This window comes from Nematostella vectensis, chromosome 11 (genome assembly GCF_932526225.1).
Source record: "Nematostella vectensis chromosome 11, jaNemVect1.1, whole genome shotgun sequence".
In the NCBI taxonomy this organism is placed as follows: domain Eukaryota; kingdom Metazoa; phylum Cnidaria; class Anthozoa; order Actiniaria; family Edwardsiidae; genus Nematostella; species Nematostella vectensis.
In genome coordinates this window covers 3,501,500-3,513,093 of record NC_064044.1, presented here as the reverse complement: position 1 = coordinate 3,513,093, position 11,594 = coordinate 3,501,500, and the positions used below count along the sequence as shown (strand labels likewise).

At 43.6% G+C, this 11,594-nt stretch overlaps 2 protein-coding genes across 3 annotated transcripts in view; one reads left to right on the top strand and one right to left on the bottom strand.

Annotated features, from left to right (window-relative positions):
• Window positions 1-677: 677 nt before the first annotated feature.
• The window catches only part of LOC5519147 (steroid 17-alpha-hydroxylase/17,20 lyase), a 33,519-nt gene continuing 22,602 nt past the window's right edge, over window positions 678-11,594 (bottom strand). The window contains exons 1-8 of one of the 2 annotated variants that reach the window (XM_048734045.1): window positions 8,913-9,141; window positions 6,889-7,078; window positions 6,192-6,419; window positions 5,374-5,552; window positions 4,650-4,778; window positions 3,827-3,959; window positions 2,853-3,168; window positions 678-2,194 (exon numbers count right to left, since the gene is read on the bottom strand). In XM_048734045.1, the coding sequence (XP_048590002.1) occupies window positions 1,836-2,194; window positions 2,853-3,168; window positions 3,827-3,959; window positions 4,650-4,778; window positions 5,374-5,552; window positions 6,192-6,419; window positions 6,889-7,044 (1,500 nt within the window). In that variant the 5' untranslated portion in view covers window positions 7,045-7,078; window positions 8,913-9,141 and the 3' untranslated portion in view covers window positions 678-1,835. Of the gene's footprint in view, window positions 2,195-2,852; window positions 3,169-3,826; window positions 3,960-4,649; window positions 4,779-5,373; window positions 5,553-6,191; window positions 6,420-6,888; window positions 7,079-8,912; window positions 9,142-11,594 lie in introns of those variants that run through there. The other variant, XM_048734046.1, reaches the window with a different exon arrangement.
• On the top strand, window positions 9,918-10,844 carry LOC125573767 (transcription initiation factor IIB-like). Its single transcript, XM_048734531.1, has one exon. The coding sequence runs from the start codon at window positions 9,918-9,920 to the stop codon at window positions 10,842-10,844; it is 927 nt and encodes a 308-aa protein (XP_048590488.1).

Sequence of the window (11,594 nt, the reverse complement as noted above, 5' to 3'; positions counted from 1 at the left end):
TTCAAATCTTGAAAAGGTCCCTTTAATACGGCCAAAGAACACGAAAAAGCTAAACATAGACACAACACTAGACTAAACACGTCTTTTCAACATGATGTTTTTTTTATTTTTCACTTATTTTGATTTTCGCCCTATGTTTACTGTAAAATCAATAGGAAGAAATAAAGAGCTTGGGCTACCTGTGCATTCGCTCCATCCTTCTCTCCAGGCGTGGGTGATCTATCCCTCGTTTTCCTCATTTCCCTTTGCGCTTGCTACACAGGCTATTGGGAACCTCAACCGTCGCAAAGCGGTTGAAAATAACAAGATACATTTTGGCAGAATCCCTATATTTGCGCCCTCTCTCCTTTTTAGCTACGCGCGTTCATCTACTTCTCTGCATATCGGCCATCTTGTATTAGCGGCTATTGCGTGAGGGACCGCACGGAGGAGAATGGAGGATATAAAATAACAGCCCCGTAAGGGTTTGTTGGGTGGTAGAAATAGCTGGGTTCTGCTCACAGGAACCTCTCAAAATGACGTTCCCATGTACACCCCACAATACTTTATCACTGATTAACTGACTAGGGACTATTTGGGGTATAAACCATAAGAGAGTATGTTTAGGGAATTGTCAACAAAATGCATCCGTCCTGAGAAATGCATCCCGAAAAACTGACAAAAAAATGAATTAGGTATTTTGAGCAGTGGCAAAATCACACTTTATTTATTTCTGTTTATTTATTTTGTTTCAAATGATACCAAAACAACGGTTTCCAGGACATAACGTCTTCTTTTTTTGCAAATGTAACAGCACCTATATAAGACAGAAAATGCGCCCATATGCAATAACAAGCCCCCAAAGGACCCAAGGCCCCAAATAGACATGTATTTTTTTATCACCTTATATCTCAGCGAGCTGTGCGTGGCGTCACCGACTATGACAAGATTGGGATCCTGGTTTAATTGCCTCCCTATAAATAAGCGGGTTGGTATACATTACAAGAGCAGGGCCGGGGGTGGGGCACGTGATTGATTTTTCTGTTAATCTTCATGCCTCTCCCCCAATACCTTATTCTACTTAGTGTTACTTAAATTCGCGGTTTTCGCGATTTAAAAAAAACTTAAAGACTCGCGAAAAATAAAGGCCGCGAACTTTCATCTCGTGAAATTTTAATAGATATAAACAAATCGATCACAGAAATTGAATGTTCTATTGAGAAAGGCCCCTAGCACAGATATTCCTGGGATTGCTGTACAATGCTCTTCAGTGCCGTAACAGGCCTCCAAATATTTGGGAACACGATACAGAAACATAAGAAAATACCGGAGGCTGTCGGCTGTTTACAGTGAACGAAGCCTTTCCTTGAAGCACACTTCGTAAGGTTCAGCCACATGAACCAACCCCATACTCCCAACAAAAAGCGGTAATGGGCTGTCGGCTGTTTACAGTGAACGAAGCCTTTCCTTGAAGCACACTTCCGTAAGGCTCAGCCACATGAACCAACCCCATACTCCCAACAAAAGGCGGTAATGGGCTGTCGGCTGTTTACAGTGAACGAAGCCTTTCCTTGAAGCACAGTTCCGTAAGGCTCAGCCACATGAACCAACCCCATACTCCCAACAAAAGGCGGTAATGGGCTGTCGGCTGTTTACAGTGAACGAAGCCTTTCCTGGGAGCACACTTCGTAAGGTTCAGCCACATGAACCAACCCCATACTCCCAACAAAAGGCGGTAATGGGCTGTCGGCTGTTTACATTGAACGAAGCCTTTCCTTGAAGCATACTTCGTAAGGTTCAGCCACATGAACCAACCCCATACTCCCAACAAAAGGCGGTAATGGGCTGTCGGCTGTTTACATTGAACGAAGCCTTTCCTTGAAGCACACTTCGTAAGGTTCAGCTACATGAACCAACCCCATACTCCCAACAAAAGGCGGTAATGGGCTCCCCGTGGGATTCTCAATCACAAACTGATGCATGAGCCTCGATATTACGACAAAGAGTTCTTGTTTAGCAAGCGCCTCTCCGATACAAACTCGACGTCCGGCGCCAAAAGGTAGATAGCTTCGAGAACCGGAACCAGCACTGAAGTTTCCATCAGAATCCAGGAAGCGACTTGGATCAAACTTTAAAGGGCACGTCCATTCAGTCTCGTTATGGTGCATAGCCCAGATGTTTAGAAGCACTGTAGTCCCCTTGGGAATATCGTACCCTGAGGAAGCAAGTACTAATGGCTTGAGTTATTAGGGCGTTGGCATTGTAAGTCCAACAGAAGAGAGCTCAACATTGACTATAAAAATGTATGTGGAATGACTGGAATGACATGGAATGCTTTAGACGAAAATGTTAAGGATTCTTCTTTGCCTGTTTTCAAAAGAAAACTATAACTAAATTTCTCGGAGCATTGTTGATGCTTATTAAATCTAATTCATAATTCTGTTTTGAAACTACCATTCTTATGTTTATCGTTTTGTTTCAGTGTGTGTGTGTCCTGACCTACTTCACATTGTACCTGTTTTTCTGGCATCTGTCTTTGTTAACCCTGAGGTTATCTCAGATGCCAGTACCCCGTAAATATTTATTCTGTATCTTAAAAAGAATGTAATACACCAAAAACTGGAAATCGACTCTGCCAAATTTTCGTCTTTAATAAGACTTCTTCAGGGCCTGAAGAAGTCTTATTAAAGTCTTATTAAAGACGAAAATTTGGCAGAGTCGATTTCCAGTTTTTGGTGTATTGTATTCATTGTTCTGGTACGAGATCGCGACAGTTTGGGCTTTTTGATTCTATTAAAAAGAATGTATGTAAGCTTATGGGTAAATAGGAGGGTTGTTGTTATTGGACTTATTAGCAGATTAGCAGGCCCTACCTTCCAAAGTAGTATCCTGAATAGTCTTGTGCGGCACTGCCAGGGCCACCACACTGCTTAGTCTCAGGGTTTCAGCAATCACTGCTTCCAAATATGGCAATCTGTCCTTATCCTCCCAGCGGGGCATGACATCACGACCTATGACGTCATCCAGCTCGGCGTGCACGCGCGCTTGGACTTCTGGGTTGCTCATCATGTAGACGAAAAACCAGCGAAGGGTCGACGTGGTTGTTTCCAGGCCCCCCGAGAACGCGTCCGCCATGGTAAGCACCACGTGATCTTGTGTTATCAGGTCTTTCACTTTGCTATCTTCCTTCTGAATGACGTAAACAGAAAAGTCATGAGTCAGTTAAGGTAAGTCAGTTAAAAAACATTTTTATGTCGAAAAAATAACAATAACGATAACAATAATAATAATAATAATAATAATAATAATAATAATAATAATAATAATAATAATAATAATAATAATAATAATAATAATAATAATAATAATAATAATAATAATAATAATAATAAAATGCATGTTGCTGTCGCTGAAACTCTTTTTAGTCAATGATTTTTGTACCGGGTAAAAGTAGGATGATTTTGGCGTAAACACTGGCTGATTGCGTACAACCATGATTCCTCTATCTGTCGATCATTAACCAAAAATGCAGCAGTCGCCTTGGTTCTGAGGGTCATGTTTAAATAGAGGTACCACTGTATTTATACAAAGATGATGATTTTTGGAATTTTTGCGGTTTCATGTATAGTTTCATGTAGCATAAAACAAAGGAAAAGTACTGAAGCGTCACAGATGTACATAAAACTGGTCTATGTTGACGAGACCTGAAGCGAAGTAATCCTAAGAAAGAGAACAAATAAAAGTACACCCATCCCCTTTATACTCATTGGTCCACCAAGAACCCATCCGTCCCGTCCCCAATAAAAAAAAAATCAGGCACCACATACAGGGTGACCACCATGATCACCTTCGCTTCTTCAAGAGCCTTGATAAGGGCGTCTGTTAGGTCCCGTATGTTCCCCTCTTCATACGTCTCTCTGTGCTCATTTAATTTACGGTCCAGTAGCTCGTCACGTGTTATGCGAACATACTCTAAATCCCTGAAAGAGAGTTTATAATCATCACAATGATGGAGGTGAAGATGATAATGTGTGAGATGGTTGGTAGTGGCGGTAACACAATGATGTTATGGTGATGGTAATGAGTTATGGCGATAATGCTCCTCTAAGCTCTCTCAAGCCTGCTAGCCGGCTCTCATTCGGGGTTATTCGAAAATGTTTTGTTTTCGAATATTGGGAATCAAGTGGATCGCGAAAAAGGACCAGGTGCGCTGGGGCGAAGAAATAAGCACCTTCGCCACAGCGCCCCTCGGCCTTCCCTCCGAATATTCGGAAAAAAAAACACCGAATGATAGCTGGCTAGCAGGCTAAGTTTTCTTCTTCTTCTTGAGTCTTCAAAGTATTTAGTGATGCACATGGCACTGCGTTCTGACCATGCGCGAATTTATTTGTCCTTGACACGCTCCCGCTGTGTCTGATATATCTAACCAAACTACGACGTGAAAAGTTTCACGGTCAACTGAAGACGCGGACGTTTGCACTCCAAAAAACTCATCTACGTTAATGAATGCACGGTCATCTTTTTCTGACCATCTGTTTATAATCAGCCTATAAAAATGGATGCTTTTTCACACTAGGTACTTTGCTAGGATGACAAAATGGCGGCTGACAGAGGCTAATTAAGGTCCATATTGTGGTTCAAGACGTTCTGAGATATTAAAAGGTACTCACCTTGAATCCTTGATTGGAAGCTTCGCCAGGAAGGGGAGAGTATTCAACAAATTAACGGCAGCTAACAGACGAAACATCTTCTCGTTATAATCAACGATTCTCAGGAACTCTGGGTCGTCAATCTCATACCTTAAATACATAAAATTCCAAACCGTTATTGCTGTGATGGGACGATTGTTTTATTGTTCCCAGGCGATGCGCTTATCCGGGGGGGGGGGGGCGGATATAGGGAGAAGCGCTTATTTAAAAACCCGTTCAATGTAGGAACTGTTTTTACAACCTTCAGGAAGTACAAATCCTCCCGGATCATAACAAACCAAGCTTTCAATGATGAAAGTTTGCACCATACCACTCTTATATTCGCTCCCTCTCGTTATCAGAGTCTTTTAAGTGGGTCACGTTTAGGCGAAGCGTTTATTCGGGGAGTGGGGGGGAGGGAGGGCGGTTATTTGAGCAGCTACGGTAGTCAGTCAAAACTGATCTATAATTATTTTGAAGATTTCTTAGACGGAAATTGGGCAGAGTCTATTACAATTTTGAGTAGACCGCTATTGCCATAGATATAATACTTTTGAGAAACGAGGGTTCGTTTGCTTGATTCAGATCTTTAGAGGGTTCGTTTGCTTGATCCGGATCTTTAGAGGGTTCGTTTGCTTGATCCAGATCTTGAGGTGAAGAAGCGCGTGTTATGTTGTGCAGGCTAATAATCGGTGATCACATTTACCTTTGCCCATATACAATAGCGCAAATGACGTTTAGTGTTGTCAAGAAAAAGTCATGTCCCGGATCCATGGGTTTGCTGTGGTGTGACCGGAGTCGCTTGGTAAGCTCGTCGACTTCCCGGATGACTGTGCTTTCAAGCCGAGACATGTATGAACGCATTGCAGAATGTACGATCTTGCGCTAAAAATGTATCATTACAATACAATTTTTTTAGATCTAGTGGGATTTTATGCCAGATATGAGACGCCATTCGGCAGTTCTCGTTCGTTTTCATGTTTGTTCTAACCCGAGGTTTGCGGCAAGAGGATCCCCAGGCGTTCCTAGACCTGTTTCAGAGATGAACCGTAAGTAGGTGGGGGGACTGTGGCGAGGGTTACCTATGACGACACACTTTTTATAACCCACCACAGCAAACCCGGTCAATCAATCTCAACATGAGATATCTATATCATTCTCTACAGACTAGAGACGGGAAAAAGAGTACGGATATCTCCAAGAGGTTTTCTCACAAGTTTTATCGGCATCGTTTGAGAGGAGTTCGGCCATCTCAGCATGCCCACATTTTGAAGACCCAAGACCCTGGCGTTTAGTGAATAATTTTTTACCTTAGATTACTTCAGCCACACCTGTTTTTGTTTTCATTTAATATTTGGAGGCACATAATGTAATTAAAATCTCGAAATAACCATCTAAAAACAAAGTTTGAACTTTATTCACCAAATTCAATATGGAAATATTGCAAATCAGCCGATGGAAATGGATGCTTTTTCACACTTGATACCTTGCTAGGATAACAAAATGGCTGACAGAGGCCCATACCTGTAATATGAGGGACGGACTGAAGTCCCCAATAGCGATATCCCGTGATCCTCTAGTCAAGTAGTCCCACGTGAACTTGTAAGGTCTGCCAGAGAAGTCGTCTTTCTTCGTCAGCACCGCGTCGCGTGCGATCGAGGCTGAGCTTATCACTACGGTACGCTCCCCAGGGAGACAGAGCATGAAGACATCCCCATACTGCTTTGCGGCCTTAGTAAACTCGATTTGAATCTGCAAATAGAAATAGTGAGCTCCGACAAATGAAACCATGTCATGCACCAAATAAACCAGTTCAAGGGTTTAAAATTGTAAATGTAAACAAACCAAAAACAATAAAAAACTTGCTGATCGACGACTTTTACAGACCTTAAGAAATATCTAATCGAACGAGATACATATTTCTGCAGTGGGCTAAATTCAGTGGAATCACTGTGAAATCTAATCCATCTTCAATTCAAACTGCTCTATTTAGTTACTAAAACATAATCCATTGATAATGATAATTTTCTAAATTATTTCGTATATTCAGAAAAAACAAAAGTTGCCCAGAAGGAATTACACAAGAAGCAAAAACTCATTCCAGGCGCGTACACAGGGGGGGGGGGGGGGGGGGGGGGGGGTGCGCAGGGTGCGCGCACCCCCCTCTCAGCCTGCATTCCTGGGAAAATGTTTTAAAGCCCATATCATCTACAGTGCATACCTGATGTTTTGAGGACCATTTCAAGACCTGTAACAAGTTTCCGATCACTGGCAGACCGGGAGGTCCTGGGGGAAGATTCTTGGGCTTCCTTTGGCGCTCGAGTAAGGCTAGGACAGTCAGAACAATGACTGCGAAAGTGACGACTTCGGCAATCATTGCACTGCAGTAGATCTGCTTCAAGGATGAAATTCTAAATGAAAAAGCAGGCACTCAGGGCAAAAAGTTACCGGAGAGGTGTGTGTGTGGGAGTGAGGGGGTGAGTATGTAAGAGTGAGGGGTGATTAGAAATAGTGCTTATAAAAAAGTATTTATTTACTCAGGAAGCCGACAAAACACATATTCCTTTTCTTCTGTGAAGTATATTAGTCATGAGCAACTAACTCACACGGGTTTCGTACAGCTAACTGTGGGAATTTGCCGAAAATTCGACCAGTGCTAGAGTCGCGCCGTTCTAGTTCCGTTCAGTTGATTTTAATAGACGGCGTGCTAACGTCGCATTATCCGTCGAACTTTTCTAGAGCGGCACGAAATCACCAGAGTGAAGTTAGTTCCTTATTCGCAGTTCCTTTTTCGTCTGTTTCCTTATTCGCTCAGTTCCTTATTCAAATCCGGGGGGTACTTACACGATACCTTTTAATTCGAGTTGAAACAGTATTTAGGCATAACAGTTTATTCAGAACAAGTCCAACAGCATTTTCGTCGGGTAATTATGGTTGCTTTAACGTGCTCGCTGCTAAGCGGAGCTGTGAACATGAGACTCTATCTGCTACAAAAGGTCAAATTACGAAATGCTTGCAATCGCTTTCACAAATGAATCTAGCAAAAGAGAGGAAATCTACCTCTCATCTAATAAATGTATTTGTATCTTGGGCTTTATTTCCAAACGCATTAATATATTTAGAGGAGAAATATTGAATTTGACCTTGCTAACAAAACCACAATTTGACAGATAGTGCTTGTTGTCAATTAACACCTTGGCTACTAGATATGGCTCTGACAAAACAAATAGATTAGTGCAGTGACACGAATAGGGAACTGTTTCTTATTCAAGTTAGTTTTCGCGAATAAGGAAATGGAATCTCCAAACGTCCCATTTCGTTTTACGACTTATCCTAATAAGGAATAGACTATGAAGAGGATTGTCAGTGTTTGCTTATCATTTCTCAATAAAGGAAAGAAAATTTCATAACTCCCGATTTCTCTTTAACTACTCCTTTCTAAAGAGTTCTCGGAAAAGGAAATGGTATTTCATAACTCCCGATCTCGTTTTAACTACTTATAACTACTACTTTAACTACTATCTGTCAAATTGTGGTTTTGTTAGCAATGTCAAATTCCTTCTACACGCGTACGTAGTCAAGTAAAGCGTGAATATTTCTCCTCTAAATATATTAATGCGTTTGGAAATAAAGCCCAAGATACAAATACATTTATTAGATGAGAGGTAGATTTCCTCTCTTTTGCTAGATTCATTTGTGAAAGCGATTGCACGCATTTCGTAATTTGACCTTTTGTAGCAGATAGAGTCTCATGTTCACAGCTCCGCTTAGCAGCGAGCACGTTAAAGCAACCAAAATTACCCGACGAAAATGCTGTTGGACTTATTCTGAATAAACTGTTATGCCTAAATACTGTTTCAACTCGAATTAAAAGGTATTATGTAAGTACCCCCCCTGGATTTGAATAAGGAACTGAGCGAATAAGGAAACAGACGAAAAAGGAACTGCGAATAAGGAACTAACTTCACTCTGGTCACGAAATCCACGATGATGCGAGTTTTGGCAGCAGTTTAATTTAGGCCTCCGGGGCCTTAGCATTTTCCAGGAAATTCAGTGCTCCCTTTAATTAAACGCGCTACCAAAATCTCGTGTGATGGGCTCTAGGTAAATTATGCAATTTAGAAACGTTCGATAGCAACGTTAAAAGGCTTTTAGTCTTATCAACGAAAGTATCCTGATCTGGACTAGAACAATATAGTAATTGGGTGCTGTATTTCTTGGCCTATATTTGGTATAAGCTCATACCTTTAGTTTGTAGTGTTAACTGCTGCAGAACAAGGAGTTTTTGTTTCTGCTCCAAAGGTTATGCTTAGTTAATCATAAACGAATATTTGTTTGATATGCAACCATGACTGTTCAGCAGTGCATAAATTATTATAGAACAAACATTTCATATTAAATACTTTAGTAGTAGGGTTTTGGCGCAGCTGGCGCAACTTTTTGATCTCCCCAAATTTCATTCCAAAATGGCGCGAAAGTCTCCGCGCACCTCCGCCAAGCCTCGCGACCTGCGCATGCGCGAGTTTGCTAGAGATCTCTTGCACGACCACGCCCACCTGTCAATCACTTTGTCACGTGACGACCACGCCCACCTGTCGATCATTTTGTCAAAAACCTGTCAATCATTTTGTCACGTGACGACCACGCCCACCTGTCAATCATTTTGTCAAAAACCTGTCAATCACTTTGTCACGTGATAGCCACGCCCACCTGTCGATCATTTTGTCAAAAACCTGTCGATCATTTTGTCACGTGTCGCACCTAGGGGGAGCTCGGGGAGGCTATTCTGGTCTAAAGACGTATGGGGTCCTAGATAAAATGACATTAAAGACGGAGGTTAAGATTAGAGATGGTGCGGCTACCGCCGGCGGTTGTTCGGTGCCGGAGGTGAATGTGAGTAACACTGCGGATGCGGGGCCTGAACACTGCTGTTGTAACGCTGATTACTATGAAGACTCAGAATACGGAAGCTTCGACCCCGTTGGGTTTGTGGCCGGAGCGGCGACAATTGTCCTTGGTGTTCTAGCAATGTTAGTCTCCATGCCACGGTATGGCGAAAAAAGATGGGTAAGATACTAGTCCACGAATGAGGTGTGGAGACTTTAGACCGCACCGCCCTCACGCGGACCCCTTCGGAAGTCTTAGCGACCACACACAACACGCCTAGAGGCAGCTCGAGAGGCTAGCATCTTGACTTCACATCTAAAAAGCCTTTGAAAAGTGGCTTAAAGACGTGAACAGTTCAATAAAATGGGGGAACAAACGGTTGAACGTACGGCCGAAGACCGGTCACCACCACCATATAATATCCCCGACGGGCCGGTACCCAGGATTAACGTCCCCACCCTCATGCCGGAGTTTGCACTGTTTGACCGAGCCCTCACCAAATACGAGACTAGTAGAGCCTCCTTGGGAGACGAGGATAGTAGTAACACCCTTTGCAATCATGACGACCTGGTCACAGAAGACGGGGTCACTAGTTGCTTAGAGTGCGGGGAACAGATGCAGCGCGTGATCGCGCACGAAAGAGAATGGGGTTTTTACGGACATTCCGACGGCAAACGGTCTTCGAATCCAAGTCGGGTCCAGGTACGTAGGTCTGAGGATAGAAACATTGACAAGGATGTGGAGAACATGGGTTTTAGCGGGGTAATTGTAGCCAAAGCTAACGAGATATACACTCAGGTGACGAAAGGCCAGATTTTTCGCGGCGACCCACGGAAGGCGATCGTCTTTGCATGCATCTACTACGCCTACAAGATGTCCGGTAAGTGTCAGACACCGAAAACCTTGATGGAAACTTTTGGATTGAGCAAGAAGAGCTGCCTTAAGGGTCTAAAAATCTTTAGTGTTAACGCGCCTAAAGATTACTTACTACATGGAGCGTCTCCCACAGTTGTGCATCACATTCACGACGTGATGGACAGATTCTCGGCGTCCCCCGCACAGAAGGGAGAGGTGGTCCAGCTCTACTACAGATCTAAGAACCGCTCGTCTGAGTTGAATCGCGCTCGCCCACAATCCTTTGCGGTCGCTTTAACCTATTACTGGGTACGGCTAAAGGGGGTCGATATTACACTTAAAAAATTCTCCGAAAGAACGGGCGTCTCCGAGTTAACCATCAGTAGGAAAGCGAGAGAAGTGGCCACAGTCCTGGGTACGCCTGGTGTGGTATGATGTTTCCTGATTTCCAGAGAAATCAGGATTTCCAGAAAACTGTCAGTTCGGAGTAGATGTGAATTAACACGTCTAAAAAAATTCGAAAAAAGTGGTTTAAAGACGTGGATGTAATAACAAAATGGATATGCAAAGTGCTGGAAGTCTTACAAATCTCACCGTGGAGGATCAAGCCGCCACCTTAGCGAGGTGGGGAGCCGCAGACTTTGACGCCGTTATGGAGCGCGCGGCGTGGGAGGGGTGCGTCGAGACCGTGAGGTTGTGTAAGAGTTGGGGTGCGACGGATTTCGAAAAGCCGATGGTCAGGGCCGCAATGAACGGCCACGCCGAGATCGTTAAGATGTGTTGTGAGTCGGGCGCCTGTGACTTCATGTATCCAGCGTCCATGGCCGCGAAAGGCGGGCACGTAGAGGTTTTGAAGGTGATGGGCGAGTATTGTGCCGACGGAGGAGAGGCCATGACCGAGGCCATGGGTGCTGCGGCGGCGGAAGGTCAGGTGGGGGTTGTTGAGTTGTTGATAGATCTAGGTGCCGATGTCGATGTCGGTTGGGCCACCGCTGAGGCGGCGTACAATGGTCACGTTGAGGTTCTAAAGTTGCTGAGAGAAAACTTCAGCGAGTTTGACCCGGACTATGCTATAACACCAGCCACCGAATCTGGCAACCTCGAGGTCGTCAGGATGTGCTTGGAGTGGGGCGCGACCGATCTCATTGTACATATGAACTACGCGCGATTCTTAGGTCTACACGA

Coding starts and splice junctions, on each gene's coding strand:
- LOC125573767 (XM_048734531.1), top strand. CDS start 9,918: ATGGGGGAACAAACGGTTGAACGTACGGCCGAAGACCGGTCACCACCA.